Raw genomic sequence first — 20,704 nt, 5'->3', positions numbered from 1 at the left:
CACAGAGAAACCAGACTAATCACAGTAATTACAGTAAAAACAGATCACGGAGACCACCCCAGAAGTGGTCGGCTTAAGGTTCTTTTACACTTGCCAGGTTTTTTGCGGCCCGTTTTTACTGTGATTTTTGCGGTCTCCCACAAAAACGGGCCGCAAAAAACCTTTTAGGATCACCGTTTTTCCCTGTTGTAAAAAATTGGGAGGGGAAAAAAAAACGGCGATCCGCAAATACGGTGCGCTGTAAAAACAAGCTACCGTTGTTTTGTGGTACCATTGATTTAAATGGAGGCCGTGTCCGTGAGCCGTGAAAAATATAGAGCAAGCTCGATATATTTTCACAGCCGTATATACGGCCCTCATAGCCATATGGCGCTCCAATGTATTTTTGAGGGCCGTTTTTGCGGCCCCATAAAAATCTATTGGGTCCGCAAAAAACACGGCAAGTGTAAAGGAACCCTTATACTGGACATATATCGCTGGTTTCCAAGTAATGGGAAAGATTACTGGTTGCTGGAATCAGTAAATATTGCTCCTCACCCAGCAGAGATGAATTTTCTGGCGTGTCAGAAGATAGGACGGTCCTGACGGGAGAGTATCATTGCACAAATTGTAGGTTGGTCCAATCTGACATTTCAGTATTTTATAAAAGCATTTTTTATCCTGCAGCTTGTTATATGTAAGTGATCCAGCACTAGCTCAGCAGGACACTCTTCCCCCAGACCAGCCTGGCTTGTCTCCTCTAATCACCCCCTTCAGGGCAGGTTAAGGGGGTTTTACACATAGCGATATCGCTAGCGATATCGCTATAACGTCCCAGATTTTGTGACGTTATAGCGATATCGCTAGCGATATTGCTATGTGTGATACTTGCCTCCGACCGGCTCCCCCGCTGTCTGTCGCTGATCGCGCGAGAATGTCCGGCTCCATTTCTCGTCGTCAGCTTCCTGCTGGGGCTTCCTGCTGTGACGACGAGCGACGCGTGGAGGCGGACGGGAGGACGTCAGGATCGCTGTGTGTGAAAGGTGAGTATCGTGCGCTGTGTCGCTGCGAGATCTGTGTGAAAGCTCACTAGCGATCATTTAGCGATGCACCAGCAATCCTGACCGGGTCGGATCGCTGGTGCATCGCTAAATGTAAAAGGGCCTTTAGACCTCTTCCATACAATCTACTACAAGGCAGGACGCACAGAAATCTTAAGCATCATCTTGATCAATATCTCACTTGACAATTTTGAACATTTTGTTAGATATCTCTAACTAGAAAATCTTCATTTTGCATCAACTAATCTGGGCAAAACGGATCACACCCCACTTCATGACTACTACATGTAATATTCTGTATGACCTGTGATTTTTTAGTCTTCTAGGCTCGGAACAAACAGGTTGGTGACATATAGCTACATCTACCATGTATGATTCTTCGAGAACGACCTCTTTTAGAGCCTGGATGGAGAATGACGACAACTAGAGTTCCATGAAATGGGAATGGACTTTCTTTGAGAAGTATCGTCCCTTTAGCGTGAACGGTCTGCTGGACGCCTTTGTGATGAATAATTAGACTTACCTGTGGTTGAATTCTTAATGAGCTTTGGATTAACAAAAACTTTGGCTTTGTTTTTAAGACTTTCTTTGGGGGCGTACTCATTTTTGCCACATGGTCTTGAATGAAAAATGTTATGAAAATTACATTTTGGGGACTGCAAAATAGCAAATATTGTTTGGAATGAATGGTCCTTATTTGTGGAGGGATTTTGCAGTATGGTATCCCACAGAAAATGTTGATTCTAAAAGAAACTAAAGGTTTTCTCCCAAATCTGTTGGATGCACTCATTTATGCTGAGCCAGATACTATAGTTTGTGTAGATAGAGGGATCTATCTATATACATATACACTATAACATCGGGTTCCAAGGTGACCGCACAGGATCACTTTAGTATGGTCGGACACTAACTTCTGAACATTGGCAAATCCTGAAAGAACTGTGCATAAGCCAACAGAACCACCAACAAACCAGTGATTGTCTCTAGAAGATGACTTCTGAGTGCTTGAAGGGAACCGGTCACCAGGTTTTCCCCATATAAACTAGGACCAGCACCTGTAAGCTCTTCATATACAGCGCTCTAGTTTTTATTACACTCACCCTATAGGGTGGTCCAGATCGATGGGCATCTCTGGTCTTGTTCCCATGCCTCCTGTCCTTGTGATCGCCGTCCTCCTTCCTGAGGATGATGCATCCTACATCATCCAGTGTCCATCCATTGCATTCCTGCGCAGGCGTACTTCTGTGCCCTGCCGAGAGCAGAGCAAAGTATTGTAGTGTGCATGCGCCAGCGCCTTTTGGCCTTTTCGCGCGCATGCGCACTGCAGTGCTTTTATCTGTCCTCACCGGAGAAGAGACGTACGTCTGTGCAGGAACACAACGGAGGACACTGTGTGGATGACGTAGGACAGGTCATCCACACGAAGCAAGGAGGACGGCGATCGCTAAGAAAGTAGAGCAAGAGGGAAAGTGCCGGATAAAGACCAGAGACACCCATCGGACCAACCCATAGGCGAGTAATTAAAGGTGCTTTTTCTTTTGCCTCGTACAGCGGATTGGTGACATATACACACATTCTAGAATGCTGTATATAAGGGGGTACCGGTGCTGGTCTTTTATATGGAGAAAACCTGGTGCCAGGTTCCCTTTAAATTTACCATTATAACACAGGGACCTTCACAATACACAGACATCCAGAAAGTGCAGCCGAGGAGCAATTCATGTAGCATTTCCAAAGTAAAACAGCAGACTTACCCTGTTGTGCACTGATGTATGACAATGAATACATACACAGCCCCACAATGATCAGGATACGGGCCATCTACAAAACAAAGTATACAGATTTACTCCCAATTCTAAGCACCCTCATCAAGCACATGTTCCTTACTTTTCTATGACCATCTTACATCCCACAATACAGTGGTGTTGCTAGCACCACGCCCCAGATGGATGTGCTCTGTATATACTGCCTGGTGCCATGGACTGCCCTACAATATCCATTCACCCCGTACAAGCATAATACTGTACTGCCCTTATGCTAAAGTCTCAAAGTGCCCAGATATGTTCAGAGTCTACCAGCTCCACAATACTGGGCTCATCACGTCATGGTAGGAACTTACAGTGTTAAGAATAGAACACGCTCACAGATTAATTCACATTTATATCATGAGCCTGGACGCTTGTGTGCTAAAATATAGCACAGAACACTGCTGGTAAAACTCTGGGCCCGAAGCTTTATTGTAAATCTTTGTTCCAAAGTGGAGTTTTCCTGTAAGTGCCCGAGAAAGGAGTCACCAAAGAAAGAAATCAGGCAAGAAACAAGAGTATCTCCGGTTCTGCAGTCTGCACACCACAGAAGTGGAGAGAAACCTCCAGCTCCTTCATATTGATGTGAACCCAGTGTGTTTGTTAGCAGGTCCCCATTTTTGGTAATCCTAAAAAAAGCAGATGTTAGGCAGACTCCTGACAGCAGCGCTCCCCGAGCCACACAAGCATCTGAAGAGAGGAAGAAGAGATTCCTGCCCCACAATGTTCCCATATAAGGGCCGGCAGCAAACACTCCAGGGGCCGGCTTCACAGTCCACCGCTACACCACTAGTGTGAAGAGTAACCAAGCCCTGATAAGTGTGTTACACACGTGCATCATACTCCAGGGACTATTCCTGCACTGCTGCATGTGTGGATCGGGTACACGGACAGTCACCATATAGAAAGCGTACCACAGAACTCAGACTGCTGCAAAGCAACAGAAGTCGCCCCCACCCCTCCCCAGCAGGAGGTGCGCCCCCCCCCCCCATACACTGCATATTCAGTGGGACAGGGGGGTCTTCACAGAGGAATCACAGGGTCATGGACATGTATCATATCTAAAATACACCATTAGGGTCTGCTCTTACAACAGACTTCTCAGTGTGACTAAAGTTTTGGAGGTGCCAGGAAACCCCTCAGCAGACACCAAACCTGTCCATTGGCTCCATATACACAGTTTATGCCCAAACCGTGTCCTTTCGGAAAATGCCAGAATCACTAGAACACACAAAAAAACAACTGTATATCACACGGACGATGGCCGACACATTCCACTATATAGAGCGGTATATGTTGGAGATATCATGTTAGATGTTGGAGCTCTGTGGAACGCTCGCTCTGTCTGCAACAAGCTTTCCTACATCCATGATCTTTTTGTTACTACCAAACTCTCCTTCCTCGCCATCACCGAAACCTGGCTCACCCCTTCTGACACAGCCTCTCCTGCTGCACTTTCGTATGGCGGCTTCCACCTTTCTCACACCCCCCGCCCCAGCAGCAAACATGGTGGAGGAGTTGGTTTTCTCCTGTCAGATACCTGCTCCTTCACCCCAATCCCACTGCCACCCTCTGTTACCCTCCCTTCCTTTGAGGTGCACTCTGTGCGCATCTACTCCCCCTCCAACCTCCAACTGGCTGTCATCTACCGCCCCCCAGGGCCAGCCACCACCTTCTTTGACCACTTCACCACCTGGTTACTTCATTTCCTTTCCGCGGACATCCCTACTATCATCATGGGCGACTTCAACATCCCCATTGACACTTCCCTCTCAGCTGCCACTAAACTTCTATCTCTCACTTCCTCCTTCGGCCTCACTCAATGGTCTTCTACAGCCACCCACAAAGATGGCCACACACTGGACCTCATCTTCACCCGCCTCTGCTCCCTATCTAACCTCTCTAACTCACCTCTTCCTCTCTCTGACCACAACCTGCTCACATTCTCTTCCCTCTTCACTCCATGTCTACAATCCCCACCCCACAAACTTTCACACCCTCGCAGGAATCTTAAACACCTTGACCTACACTCATTCTCCGAATCCCTCCTCCCTCTTACAGATATAAGTTCCTTACACAATGCGGATGACGCTGCCGCTCTATATAACACCACAATAGCTGTAGCTTTGGAATCCGCTGCCCCACTTACACATACCAAAACTCGCAAAATCAACAGACAGCCCTGGCACACCAGCCTGACCAAAGAGCTGAGGCGAGCTTCCAGGGCTGCTGAGCGCAGATGGAAAAGATCCCACTCCAACGAGCATTTCATCGCATTCAAACAGTCCCTCACTACTTTCAAGACCACACTCGCCACAGCTAAACAAACCTACTTCTCATCTCTCATATCCTCCCTGTCTCACAACCCTAAACAGTTATTCAACACCTTCAATTCTCTCCTCCGCCCCCCAGCACCTCCTCCCTCCCCACTCATCTCAGCTGAAGACTTTGCCTCATTTTTCAAGCAGAAAATTGATAACATCAGGGACAGTTTTGGTCAACAACCCCCAGAGCCCTTCCTCCCGACTTCCCAGCCCTCCACCTTCAAAACCAACTTCTCCACCATTACAGAAGATCGACTCTCCACTCTACTCTCAAGATCACATCTCACCACCTGTGCACTCGACCCGATCCCATCCCACTTCATCCCAAACCTCACCACAGTCTTCATCCCAACCCTAACCCATCTCTTCAACCTATCACTAACAACTGGTGTTTTCCCCTCAAGCTTTAAACATGCCTCCATCACACCTATCCTCAAAAAGCCCTCTCTTGACCCATCCTCTGCATCTAGCTATCGCCCTATATCACTTCTCCCATACGCCTCCAAGCTACTGGAACAACACGTCTACCTTGAACTGTCCTCCCATCTCTCTTCTTGCTCCCTCTTCGACCGCTTACAATCTGGCTTCCGGTCACACCACTCCACTGAAACTGCCCTTACTAAGGTCACCAATGACCTCTTAACTGCCAAGAGCAAGCGACACTACTCTGTCCTCCTCCTCCTGGACCTGTCGGCTGCCTTTGACACAGTGGACCATTCCCTATTATTACAGACCCTCTCATCCCTCGGCATCACAGACTTGGCCCTCTCCTGGATCTCATCATACCTAACAGACCGGACATTCAGCGTCTCCCACTCACACACCACCTCCTCACCTCGCCCCCTATCTGTCGGAGTCCCACAAGGTTCAGTCCTAGGGCCCCTGCTGTTCTCTATTTACACCTTTGGCCTGGGACAGCTCATAGAATCTCATGGCTTTCAGTATCATCTTTATGCTGATGACACACAGATCTACATCTCTGGACCAGATATCACCTCCCTACTAACCAGAATCCCTCAATGTCTGTCCACTATTTCATCCTTCTTCTCCACTAGATATCTGAAACTCAACATGGACAAAACAGAATTCATCATCTTTCCCCCATCTCACGTGACCCCCCCTACGAACCTATCAATTACAGTAAATGACTGCCCACTCTCCCCAGTCCCACAAGCTCGCTGCCTCGGAGTAATCCTTGATGCTGATCTCTCCTTCAAACCACATATCCAAACCCTTTCCACTTCCTGCCGACTTCAACTCAAAAATATTTCACGCATCCGTTCATTCCTCACCCAAGAATCTGCAAAAACCCTAGTCCATGCCCTCATCATCTCTCGCCTTGACTACTGCAACCTCATGCTCTGCGGCCTCCCCTCAAACACTCTCGCACCCCTCCAATCTATTCTAAACTCTGCTGCCCGGCTAATCCACCTGTCCCCCCGCTATTCCCCAGCTTCTCCCCTCTGTCAATCCCTTCACTGGCTCCCAATTGCCCAGAGACTCCATTACAAAACCCTAACCATGACATACAAAGCCATCCACAACTTGTCTCCTCCATACATCTGTGACCTCGTCTCCCGGTACTTTCCTGCACGCAACCTCCGATCCTCACAAGATCTCCTTCTCTACTCCCCTCTTATCTCCTCTTCCCACAATCGCATACAAGATTTCTCTCGCGCATCACCCCTACTCTGGAACTCTCTACCACAACATATCAGACTCTCACCTACCATCGAAACCTTCAAAAAGAGCCTGAAGACCCACCTCTTCCGACAAGCCTATAACCTGCAGTAACCACCGATCGACCAAACCGCTGCACGACCAGCTCTACCCTCGCCTACTGTATTATCACCCATCCCTTGAAGATTGTGAGCCCTCGCGGGCAGGGTCCTCTCTCCTCCTGTACCAGTTATGACTTGTATTGTTTAAGATTATTGTACTTGTTTTTATGTATACCCCCCTCACATGTAAAGCGCCATGGAATAAATGGCGCTATAACAATAAATAATAATAATAATAATATCATACCCAGCAGGGAATACTCCACACACACGCGATATATTTTGGCTGTCATGAAAAGCAAGATCCCTGGCACACACAAATGTATTTTCTACAAACCTGCCATGAATTTCTCTAGTAAATGGTCATGAATTCATGGAAAAATCTGTGCACACCATCTTTTAGATGCCGGTGTACCCGCCAACTTTTACTACAGCAAAACGCCAACAGTATTTTTCGTTGTTTAGCCGACGGACTTTACTTTTGGCCTCATTCACACATTCAGTATTTGGTCAGTATTTCCCATCAGTATTTGTAAGCCAAAACCAAGGGTGGAACAATCCGAGGAAAAGTGTAATAGAAACACGTCACCAATTCTGCATTTATCACCCACTCCTGGGTTTGGCTTACAGACACTCATGTTAAATACTGACCGTGTCCTTTATGCATGTATCAAAAAGAGAGAGGCTTCCATCCAGAAACAGCCTGAAGAATCACACGGTCGATTAGTTTAACCGCTTTACAAAAGACTGAAAAATATTACACAATTGACATTCTGTGGATTTGAAAATCTGCATCACTTATCAAGTTAAAAGCAGACAAGTTCTGTTAAAAATTAACAATATGAACTGTTTTATTTTGCGTGTCCCTTTAGTTGCCTGCAAATCATATAAATCTGTTTCCTTAAATTCATCAAAAGACCCCCCAAAAAGTGAGCAGCTCAAAAACGCAGAGCACGGATACAATAGAAAGTGTAAAAAGTTGTCACAAACATTTACATCAGTGTCTGGTGTGGTTCATCAGCTGTAAAAATCAGTGCGGCAAATCCACAACTAATTCACAGCGCAGTCAACCTAAAAAGTGGAAACATTACACAAGTTCCTTGGGTCGCATTACGCTCTGGTGCTAGATGGCATGATGACAGATAGCAAATCCCAATGGAGTGCTGCAAATATACCACAGAGCAGAAATGAAATGGTTATCTTGCATCAACAAAAATGGAAAACAACTACAGGTTAGAACACGCAGGTGGCACCCCCACAAGGTCCGATCACTGGGATACGCTCACAAAGTCAGATGTGCAGGGAATCTTCTGCCTAGAGTTTCCAGACAGAAAACGTGCAGCCTATTACACTACCAGCATTGTAGATGACATTTTAGGAAATCTTATCCACGTTTCCTGGTGGTGCAGATTTTATTTAAATTTAAGATGACGATTTTCTGTGTAATGGAAGAAAGCCATTTCTTAAGTGGATAGAGAGGTGTAATATGCTTTAGGCAACCAGGGAAGAGATGAATATGGCTATTAGTAATGTGTTTCGTCACACACACACAAACACTGCTGCATGCACCGTATAAGCACACTCAACTCTACTGCACACAGAGCTTTGCTACATACACACACACAAAATCTGCTACATCCAATCACACCTCTGCTGCAGCCTACACACTGTATATACAATACCACTGTTTAATTTTCTTCCAGGCATATGACTGATCACATCCATACAAGCTTTAGTGATGTGCAGGTCCTGGTAGCTTCTTCATGCCAAGCACCGATCACACTAAAGGCCCCGTCACACACATCGAGATCGCTGATTTTGTGACGTCACAGGCTGCTATATCGCTGTGTGTGACAGGCATCAGCGACCAGCCCCCCGCCGGGTATCGCTGATCGCGCAGGAATGTCCTGGGCTGTTTTTTGATCGTTGGTCTCCTGCTGGCCAGCGCGCATCGCTGTGTGTGGCAGCGGGAGACCAACGATCAGCGACGCTGGGAGCTGGTATCCAATGTAAATATTGGGTAACTAAGCAAGTGCGTCACTTAGTTACCCACTGTCTACCTTAGATACCAGCGTGGTTGCGCGAGCACTCTGGAAGCGCTGTTCCTGGCGGCTGGTGCTGACCGCGGCTGACATTCAGCTCTCCTGCCCTGCCGGCAGGAGAGAAGAATGAATGAAAACCCAAAGTGGGGTTCCCCCTCCTTTTCATAACCAACCAGACGAAACTTACAGCTGGGGGCTGCAGCCCTCAGCTGTCGGCTTCAGCCAGGTTGGTTGTGAAGAATAGAGGGGTCACCACGCTGGTTTTTTAAGTTAAGTAAATAATTTAAAAAAAAAAAAAAAAACAGCTTGGGGTCCCCCCTATTTTTGACAACCAACCTAACTAAAGCCGACAGCTGAGGGCTGATATTCTCAGGCTGGTAAGGGGCCATTGATCTTGGCCCGCCCCAGCCTAAAAACAGCAGCCCCCAGCTGCCCAGAAAAGGCACATCTATTGCCCGGTTCTTCCCACTTGCCCTGTAGCGGTGGCAAGTGGGGTAATAAGGGGGTTAATGGCACCTTTCTATTATAAGGTGCCATTAAGCCCGAATTAGTAATGGAGAGGTGTCAATAAGACACCGATCCATTACTAATCCTACAGTAAAGAGTTAAATAAACACAATAAGAATACATTATTTTAATGAAATAATACAACACACATTTTTAGAATCTTTATTAGACTGGTAATTCCTTTAGCAAAGCCATTGATCTTCTGAAAAAGGGAAAATAAAATAAATCTATAATTACCTGTCCGGCGCTCAGTCACGTCCCACGGCGTAAATCCATCTGGGGGGTTAATATATTTACAGCCGGGGCGCTGCTAACACAGCCGCTCCTGACTGTGGAATGAATAGGAGCAGCCGGCGCATGCTCAGTAACTAGCGGTGACGTCACCGCTCATCACCGAGTCAGCGCTCTACTCCATTCATTCCCCAGTAGTTTACAGTCGGGAGCCACGTCCATGGCTTGCTCGTCGGTGCCAGCAGGACGACGAGAAATGGACCAGGCCAATCTCGCATGATCAGCAATAGCCAGCAGGGGGGGCCGGTTGGAGGCGAGCGTCACATGTTGCGATATCGCCGCTGTGTCACAAAATCGGTGACGCTTTAGCGATATCGCTATGTGCAACAGGCCCTTTAGTTTCGTCTGGTTGGTTATGAAAAGGAGGGGGAACCTCACGTCGGGTTTTTATTCATTTTTCTCTCCTGCCGACAGGAATTTCCCTAACTCCTACTCCACAGCACTGGTCACTACTGAGCATGTGCATAAAGTGCAGCACAGATTCATCTCATCTATGACTCCACAGCACCGGTCACTACTGAGCATGTGCATAAAGTGCAGCACAGATTCATCTCATCTATGACCCCACAGCCCTGATCACTACTGAGCATGTACAGTCATGGCCAAAAGTTTTGAGAATGACACAAATGTTATATTTTCACATGATCTGCTGGCCTCTGGTTTTTATGTGTGTTTGTCAGATGTTTATATCACATACAGAAATATAATTGCAATCATATTAGGAGTAACAAAAGGTTATATTGACAGTTAGAATGAGTTAATGCAGCAAGTCAATATTTGCAGTGTTGACCCTTCTTCTTCAGGACCTCAGCAATTCTCCCTGGCATGCTCTCAATCAACTTCTGGATCAAATCCTGACTGATAGCAGTCCATTCTTGCAAAATCAATGCTTTTATTTTGTCTGAATTTGAAGGTTTTTGTTTGTCCACCCGTCTCTTGATGATTGACCACAAGTTCTCAATGGGATTAAGATATGGGGAGCTTCCAGGCCATGGTCCCAAAATCTCTATGTTTTGTTCCCTGAGCCATTTAGTTATCACCTTTGCTTTATGGCAAGGTGCTCCATCATGTTGAAAAAGGCATTGTTGATCGCCAAACTGCCCTTGGACGGTTGGGAGAAGTTGCTCTTGGAGGACATTCTGGTACCATTCTTTATTCATGGCGGTGTTTTTAGGCAAGACAGAGAGAGCCCATTCCCTTGGCTGAGAAGCAACCCCACACATGAATGGTTTCAGGATGCTTGACAGTTGGCATGAGACAAGACTGGTGGTAGCGCTCACCTGGTCTTCTCCGAATAAGCCGTTTTCCAGATGTCCCAAACAATCGAAAAGGGGATTCATCAGAGAAAATGACTTTACCCCAGTCCTCTGCAGTCCACTCCCTGTACCTCTTGCAGAATATCAGTCTGTCCATGATGTTTTTTCTGGAGAGAAGTGGCTTCTTTGCTGCCCTCCTTGAGACCAGGCCTTGCTCCAAGAGTCTCCGCCTCACAGCGCGTGCAGATGCACTCACACCTGCCTGCTGCCATTCCTGAGCAAGCTCTGCACTGCTGGTAGCCCGATCCCGCAGCTGAAACACTTTTAAGAGACGGTCCTGGTGCTTGCTGGTCTTTCTTGGGCGCCCTGGAGCCTTTTTGGCAACAAGGGAACCTCTCTCCTTGAAGTTCTTGATGATGCGATAGATTGTTGACTGAGGTGCAATCTTTCTAGCTGCGATACTCTTCCCTGTTAGGCCATTTTTGTGCAGTGCAATAATGACTGCACGTGTTTCTGTAGAGATAACCATGGTTAACAGAAGAGAAACAATGATGCCAAGCACCAGCCTCCTTTTAAAGTGTCCAGTGGTGTCATTCTTACTTAATCATGACAGATTGATCTCCAGCCCTGTCCTCATCAACACCCACACCTGTGTTAATGGAGCAATCACTGAAACGATGTTAGCTGGTCCTTTTAAGGCAGGGCTGCAATGATGTTGAAATGTGTTTTAGGGGATAAAGTTCATTTTCTAGGCAAATATTGACTTTGCAACTTTGCAAGTAATTGCTGTTAAGCTGATCACTCTTTATAACATTCTGGAGTATATGCAAATTGCCCTTAGAAAAAATGAAGCAGTAGACTTTGTAAAAATTAATATTTGTGTCATTCTCTAAACTTTTGGCCATGACTGTACATAAAGTGCAGCACTGATTCATTTCATCTATGATTCCACAGCACTGGTCACTACTGAGCATGTGCATAATGTGCAGCACAGATTCATCTCATCTACGGCTCCACAGCACTGGTCACTACTAAGCATGTACATAAAGTGCAGCATAGATTCATCTCATCTATGATTCCACAGCACTGGTCACTACTGAGGATGTACATAAAGTGCAGCACAGATTCATCTCATCTATGACTCCACAGCACTGGTCCCTACTAACCATGTACATAAAGTGCAGCACAGATTCATCTCACCTAAAAGCCTAGATCCTGAGATCAGGGACAGAAGACATTTATAGGACAGTTAATAACTTTCCCAAATTCTTAAGAAACTTTTACAGCACATCCTGCACTGAACTACTGTACCCAATTTATTGTATATTTTAGGAGTCGAACTTGGTCCATTTTATACAGACTCCACAGCCCTGCTGGTGTCAGTGTTCTCCTCGATTACAGGAAACTGCCTTCGGACTCCAGAATAGAAAACTTTTTTTTTAGCAAGCGTTTTTTCCTTCTTGCGAAAAGTGTGTCTCAGTCCAAAAAACACATTGATGGTCTTATATCAGCCAATAACCACTCAAAAACAGAATAGATCAATAGGAAATTATCACTCTGGTTCTCTACAGTAATTTTTAATTCATATACTCAGCCTACCTTAACCCATCTGATAAAAATCCAGAACCTACCGTATTTCTGTGACAAAAATCTGTATGCATTTTGCCAATTTGCAGAAGGATTAAAGGAGTTGTCCATTACACTGCGATGTCGGCACCTGCTCCCCTGGGGAGCGAGCCCCATCTTCGCTCAAACAGCGTCTGCAGCTATTATTTTACATGGGGCAAATATAGTGATAGAGAGAGGGTTGTCAGAGTAGTGGGCAACTCCTTTAACCTCAGTCATTTTCAACTGAAATGTTACTGATGCGACATATATCAAAAGCACAACTGGAAATCCACAAGGAAATTTTCAAATGAATGTGAACAGTTGTGCAGAATCTGCATAAAAAGGGACACATTGTCACATTGAACTAGCAGCCAAGTGGGTGGTCCTGATCAATAGTACTGCCCCCTTGACAAAAGCAAAAAATGCCCAGACATTTAAATGAATAAAATACAAGTGATACTGAATCTTTTCCCACAAAACTATGTATCAATCTGCTCAGCTCCTCCGGCTGTATAACATTCTGCCGGTAGGTCAGACTGTACTCTTAATGTGAAATCTCCTGTGACCTCTGTAGCAAGTACTGAACGGTCTCCATACGCAGCATTTTGGAGTTTGGCGTTTTTGGAGTCACTGGCTATTCATTTTTCAAAATATACATCGTGGAGTATTTTATTCTGGCAATTTAGCAATAGGACTTCAAAGAAGCAGCATTACGAAAGAAATAAAAAAAGCCAGAGCCAAGGATAAAAACATAATGAGCAAATGCCATTTACTTACTACAGGGTAAAAATAACATAGCGAACACTATTGGAAGTACCCCAAGCCCCCCATGATATTTACACGTACTATTCATTTACCTAGTGCAGGGCATTTGCTCGTTGTTTTTATCCTCGGTTCTGTTAGTGGCCACAGTTTGAATGTGCGGCTCATTTTGTTAAAATTAAAAAACCCACTCGAAGCACTTTTCTGCATGGTTAGGCCGGTTTCACATTCGCGCTTTTGAGCGCAGCGACGGCCTGCGCACGGCCGCCGCTAAGCCCCGCCTCAACGGTATCTCCGCCTCCGGGCGCATGACGTTGCATGCGTCCCCTATCTTCATCACAGAGGGCGCAGGCCGTGCGCAGTCTGCGCACAGTCTGCGTTTGGCGGCGCATGCGTCCTTTTGACGGTGCGCCGAGCAGCGCCAAACGCAACCTGTTGCATTTTGGTTGTGCTCGGCACACCGTCAAAAGGACGCATGCGCCGCCAAACGCAGACTGTGCGCAGACTGCGCACGGCCTGTGCCCTCTGTGATGAAGATAGGGGACGCACGACGCATGCAACGTCATGCGCCCGGAGGCGGAGATACCGGTGGAGGCGGGGCAGGGGGTGGGGCTTCGCGGCGGCCGTGCGCAGGCCGTCGCTGCGCTCAAAAGCGCGAATGTGAAACCGGCCTTAAAGGGGTTGCCCGGTCAAATACTACTGATGGCCAATCCTTTCAATAGGTCATCAACATCAGATTGGTGGAGATCTCTCAGCCGGGCTCCAAGGCCACTGACTTATTTTCACTAGCAGCTGTCAGATGTAAACACTCTGAACGGTGCAGCTGCCACGTCCTGGGCCACCACGTCCTGGGCTGCCACGTCCTGCAAAACAGAAAAAAAATGCAGGGAAAAACGGAATGCCTCACCGTGTCAATGTGCTTGGTAGCCTTGAATTTGCCAGCAGCGATCCAAAAAATTCCGTCTGATCGTCGGATCACAATGAGAGGAAAAAAAAAAAAAAAAGTTGTCGGATCACGCAGCTGAATAATGAAAAACAATTCTTTATTTTACACCATATTAAAAACGCGTAAGAATGTGACTCTGCTTTTTTACCCATTTGTGGATATATCTACACGTTTTTAATATGGTGTTAAATAAAGAAGAATTGTTTTTCATTATTCAGCTGTGTGATCCGACGTTTTTTGTTTTTTTTTCATTTCGTCCTGCAGAACAGCTCATTCTTTAGGTAGGTTTATATCTAAGGCTAGGTCATCAATATTTCACCTGACAGCCCCACTTGCTTTTGATTAGGGGCCCATAGGACCTCTTTCACAGAGGACACCAGTATTATATTATAAATAGCACGACAGGCAAGGTTTGCTTGTTTTTAGATTGTATTATTAGAGCCCAGGAGAACCGAGATACCACTGACATAAAATCCACTTTCAAGCTCATCATAGACTCAGCCTTACTGTCCCCCCATGCATTACACTGTATCTGTGCATGCTCCCATTGACTCATCAGGAACCTGGTGCATGGCGATAAAGCACGTGGCTTCCTACTGAATAACTATGAGCCAGGACCCAAGTATAATTTGAACTGAATTATCTGTGTGAGATAAACTATACATTTTGATTCTTATACAGGCCATACTCATGAATGTGGGCAGAGACATCTTTCCTGACTCCCGCCATACACCTGCGCTCAGCTTAGCCGAACGTTCATTTGTTTTCAACATGGAGCGAGAACAAAGTCGCTGCCAGACTCCACCAGCGGCTTCTATTCCTAGTAAACAAGGGTCGGCCATTGAGGATCCAGCTGTCAGACTCCTCTGGGCTGTTGGGAAGTCAGAAGAGTCAGGAGGCCCCATACACATCAGATGGTCACCCGGTCCCACTGAAATTGGCGAGTTCTGCTTACTCCTAATGATAATCTGCTTATTTTGCAAGAATACTTGTACTTCTCATGAATGTCTTCCGAAAAACTGCAAAGTAAAAAAGGCCACTCCATGCTGACAAACCATAAGGAACATTATATAATGACTGCATGGACAGATTTGAAAAGTGCAACTAACATGGACTTGGCAAAGCGTTATTTGCAATTTGCTCATAATTTGATTTCTAGCACACTCCTTTTGTTGTCTGGTTACATTATTATCTTTTCATTTGGATTAACTGTTATACGTTATGTTCACACACTGCGTTTTTTCTGCAGGCGAAACCTGCTTTCTTGGAAGTAAATAAGCAGTTTACAAAAAGCAAGTTTTGCTGCGTTTTTATTGTCTCTTGTGAACAGGTGATCTGTTCAGCTGGCGCGATCCAGGAAGCCGGGTTCCCTACGCAGCTTATTCGGCAAGTGCTATAGCTTGCCGAATAAACGGGGAACCGAAAATATTCGCTCATCTCAAAAGAACACGCACCCACCATAGCTTAGAGCAGGGATCTCAGTGTGTGAGATATAAGGATACAAGCTTTCATCTCTTCTCCTGCATGATTAGAAAGTGCCATGTGTACAACAAGGTCCTGACTGCCAGTGTGAGGGATGAGCAGCACAATAGAGTTTAGTTATACCATATTACAAACACTTCCATCAGATCATCTCTTCTCCTAGCACTGTCACCTCTGCTATACTGCCCCCATCCCCAACACTGCCTGGCCAGAAACCAGAGCTGAAAGATGTCAGTATCACACTTATGTATGTGAACACACAATGCACCTTGTAAATCTCTCTGCAGTGAGAGGAGAGCAGGTTACTCCTGTGTGAGATATATAATGAACATATTATAAAGGTGTTAGTCTTCCAGCGCCTTCTAATCATGCAGGAGGTTAGACCAGGGGTTCAGAGCTGTATACCTACATCCCACACAGAGAAACCTACTCTAAGCCATGGGGGGGGGGGTCATCTCCAGTGTCACTGTCTGCTTAACATTGGTCAGCATCACAAGTAGTACACACTACTGTTGAAAATTATCTGAAATCCTGCCCGTTATGCCGTGCAACAGCCTCTCCCGGTGATTCTCTTACTTCCTGTGATGTCACATTAACAGAGTAGTTCGTGATCTTCCACTCAGTCGATGGGGCTTCACTGCCAACATCATACTGACTGACAGCAGTCACAGCATAATACATCATGGAGCCAGCTGTCTATCAATATGACATCGGCAGTAACACTCCACAGACAAAACAGAGCGGAGGTGAAGAAACTGCTTTGTTGTCGGAGTGACACAGGGAGTAGGAAAATCGCAGCCAGGAGTGGTCAGTCAGGACAGATTGGCTCATGCAAGGATAGGCAGGTAGCTAGCAACCTACCAATAATTGCTTTGCCTCATAGCAAAAAAAAAAAAAAAAAGGCCCGATAGTCCCTTTAAACAAAAACTAACTAATTTGGTGCCAAATTCCTTGATTGCAAGTATGTCTGCAATGTGGGAAAAAAAAACCCAAAAAAACCCCACCTTTTATTTTGTTCTGCAGCAATTACATCATGTGTCTAGTTCAACATGTAAAATGTGGTGAAAGGTCCTCTGAAAGGAGTTAAAGTTGATACATGTGCACAGCAAATTGTTATGACATTGCTGCACTTATGTTCGTTATTTTTAACTTTTTCGGAACCCTATTTTAGGTGGATTCCAGGCAGAATCCACCTGAAAAAGATGCAGTGTATACACAACTCAAGTGTGCAAAGTCTTGACTCATGATCAATGTCAGAAATGCTTGAACTATAATTTTTTTTGCTCTATTTTGTAACAAGGCTTTGGAAAATATGAACTATACATTAAAGAAACAACCATGAGAAAGATCACTACAATAAATGCTTCAGTAAGCTCCTGGAAAACAACAAAATCAAAGTGTGGCTTGGACAATTTAACATTTACAATAACACAATGTACAAGGAGGACGTTGATGTAGCATAGATTTTTATTCAGAAAAAAAATTAAACATTATATATAAAGGTATATACACATACCTTTTATTATCTGGTTGGTCGTGGTTCTGTCATCTGTCTATGCACGTAATTGTAGATTTTTTTTAGAAATATTTGTGATTTTAACATTTATGAATAAAATGTGATACTTGAGGATACATTAAGATTCCCGCATTCTGGAGGGGGGGTAATATGAGTCTTCGGTGCTTTTAAGACTGTGCTTTTTGTTTCTCTTCATGATGCTGAAGTTGGTTTCAGCATCCTGTTTTTTCAGTGTGGTGTGTGCTTATCAGTGTGTGTTAGGCCATGTGCACACGATGCAGATATCTAGCGGATCCGCAGCAGATTTTACCACGCAGAAACGCTGCATATCCGCATTGTGATGTACAGTAGCATGTTAATCAATTGAAAAAAAAAAAACGCAGTGCAGACGCTGCAGATTTTTCTGCGCGGTTTTCTTGTGGTTCAAAATATGCAGCATGTCACTTCTTTTGTGCGGTTTTCCACCTGCTCCATTCTCCAAATCCGCAGGGGAAAACCGCAAGAAAAATGGAAGAAATCCGCAGGAAAAATGCAGGTCATTTGACCTGCGGATTTCTTCAATTCTGTGCAGAAAAATCCGCAGGGCTAAAAAGTACGTCTGCACTTAGCCTTAAATAACCTGTAATAATCAAGCTGATCAGTCCTGGTGCATCAGCTTTGAAAGTAGCCACAAGATACAAATTTACACATTTCTTGCAACACTACAAGTTAGTAAATTACTGTAGTACCATAACCAGTTACTTCTACTTGGCCACATCGGTTTTTGAACAAACTTTGAAGACAAAGGAAACCAGAAAAAAAAAAAAACGTACCTACAGGGGAAGAGAAAAAAAAAAAAAAAAGCCAGACAAGTGCTGACACATCAGCTCCTGAGGCCACTGATCTGCACAGTAACAACCAGGAGGAGCGAAGAACACCAGGAAGCCTACATGGAATTACAATAACCACACGTCAAGATGGCAATCGTTCACAAAAGTAGGAAATAATATAGACAACCTGTAGCTCTCCGGCTGCAGTGAAACTACAACTCTCAGCATGCCCTGAAAAGGCACGTGCTATGCCAAGACTTCTAGTTTCACACGAATAGTTAAAGCCAGAGGTTGGAAATTATAATAAAATCCTGAATACAAAAGGATCTTCAGACATGAAAAGCTACAAATATACACAAAAGGGTAAATATTTATATATCAGGTCCATGCTGTTACATTGTATCCGCCACATACACAGCAGATGCCTCCACAGCCAGTGCCAGAACCAGCCTCATCTACAAGATCAGAAGAAGGGGACACAGGGACAACACCAGGGTGGGTATTTCTGGCTTCGGCCATGTGTGTATTTGTGGTGGTCTTGTGTTATAAATAAACACTGTACAGACCAGAGCGAAGGTCTAATTGTGCCCTCCCTGCACACTACCACTCCCAGGATGTCCTGTGCTTCCCTCCCACTGCACATTCCTACAGGGAAACTCCCTGCTGCCTCTGGGGGGAGGAAAGGACGACCAGAATATAATGTGTCTGCACATGGACACAATGCCCCCTGTATCACCGCCAAGTCAGGGGGCGAGGGGAGCGGAGAAACTAACAGGATGGATCACTGCTTGTACACTATGGGCAGGGCATCATTATATACCCCTGAAGTGCAAAGGGCGAGAATAACCCCTTCACTACCAGTCTACACAACGTACACAAGCCTACAAAACATCGCCCCAACCTGACCCTACCAGCCAAAAGTCTCACGATCAGAATTTTTATTTCTATAGCACAACACAATAGAAATTTTCATATATATTACACACACACACTATACATATATTATATATATACACACACACACATACTATACATATATTATATATACACACACAACGTAAAGCTTGGAGTCAGTGCAGGAATCTATACACACTAAAGTACAGCATGTATATATAGCTGCTAGATCCACTATATAGAGAGGTATACATACAGGCAGTACTGACATATAAACCCTAAATCAGTAGCAATGTATATAGCAATGTATACACCCTACAATCGCTGCAGGGCTCTACATACACGCATGTGTGACAGCTGTATACACCCTACAGTAGAAGAGAGCTATACATGTAGACAGTACAGATGTCAGCTGCACCTACTGCAGGGAGTATACAGCACTTGTATGTGTAATTACCGTACAGAGCGGTCACAGCTTGTATATGGCTGTATATAGAGCCGTGCACTGATTGTAGGGTGCACACACTGTATATGATCGCACACATCTATAGCCACTAGATACAGCGCTATACACACTCACTGCTGGACCTACAGTATATCCATAGAGCCCTATAGATGAGCGTTATACACAGTACACACAGGTGTTACTATACACAGTCCCCGCTAGGCTCTGTATACAGGGGTATATACAGCCTCTACACCCTGCCCTCACTGCACCTACAGTATATCCATAGAGCCCTATAGATGAGCGTTATACACAGTACACACAGGTGTTACTATACACAGTCCCCGCTAGGCTCTGTATACAGGGGTATATACAGCCTCTACACCCTGCCCTCACTGCACCTACAGTATATCCATAGAGCCCTATAGATGAGCGTTATACACAGTACACACAGGTGTTACTATACACAGTGCACAATCCCCGCCGGGGTCTGTATACAGAGGTAGATACACCCTGCCCTCACTGCAGACGTCTATATACTCCTCTCATTAGCTATGCACCGTGCGCCTCACCTCGGTGGTGGCGGCGGAGTCCCGGCCCGGTAGGTTTGGGTGCAGACGGGGCTGTGCTCTCGGCCCCGGTGTCTGGGGAGATGGAGGCTGCTGCGGCCGCTCTCCCTGGCGCTGCTGTCGGTGACTGGCCTCGTCTCGACCGCCGCTAACGGTTCCCGACTCCTACGCGGTGACGTCCCGCACCCTGCCCAGTCCGCGCGCCGCGCCACAGGAAACGCATTCCATGCCCGTGACGTCAGCACGGGGCGGGTACTCTGCAGGACACGTGGGTGCGGTGAGGAGCGAGGGGGGGCGTCTGGAGGGAGCAGGGAGGTGACGTCACGTGTGTCCTGCGCACAGCGCCCGAGTCCCGGGGCAGCACCGGCCGCAATGGTTCCGCTGCTCCCGCGCTCTCTGGGGTCGGGATTCTTATGCTGCTCCAGAGGGGAAAACGTTTTGCCATTTGATTGAAAAACAAATCGCTGTTGCGCTGCTTTCCCTCCCAGGTTTCCACATCTCTGGTCTCTGTCAGTGAAGAGGAACATTTGTTGTTTTCCTGGAGATCCAGCAGCTCAGTCTGGGTTGGTTTAGACATGGCACCCTATGGAGGACGTGTGCGGCTTGAGTTTTGCAGGCATCCCTTGG

At 45.9% G+C, this 20,704-nt stretch overlaps 1 protein-coding gene across 1 annotated transcript in view; it reads right to left on the bottom strand.

Moving 5' to 3' along the window:
* The window catches only part of ITGB1 (integrin subunit beta 1), a 37,058-nt gene extending 16,604 nt beyond the window's left edge, over window positions 1-20,454 (bottom strand). Inside the window, exons 1-2 of the mRNA XM_073581684.1 lie at window positions 20,081-20,454; window positions 2,795-2,861 (exon numbers count right to left, since the gene is read on the bottom strand). Of these exons, the coding sequence (XP_073437785.1) occupies window positions 2,795-2,861 (67 nt within the window). The 5' untranslated portion in view covers window positions 20,081-20,454. The remainder of the gene's footprint in view (window positions 1-2,794; window positions 2,862-20,080) is intronic.
* Window positions 20,455-20,704: the final 250 nt, after the last annotated feature.

Source organism: Dendrobates tinctorius, unplaced genomic scaffold (genome assembly GCF_039654945.1).
Source record: "Dendrobates tinctorius isolate UK_male_01 unplaced genomic scaffold, ASM3965494v1 ptg000070l, whole genome shotgun sequence".
Lineage (NCBI taxonomy): Eukaryota > Metazoa > Chordata > Amphibia > Anura > Dendrobatidae > Dendrobates > Dendrobates tinctorius.
The sequence above is the reverse complement of the archived record's forward strand: the minus strand, read 5'-3'. Positions and strand labels throughout refer to the sequence as shown.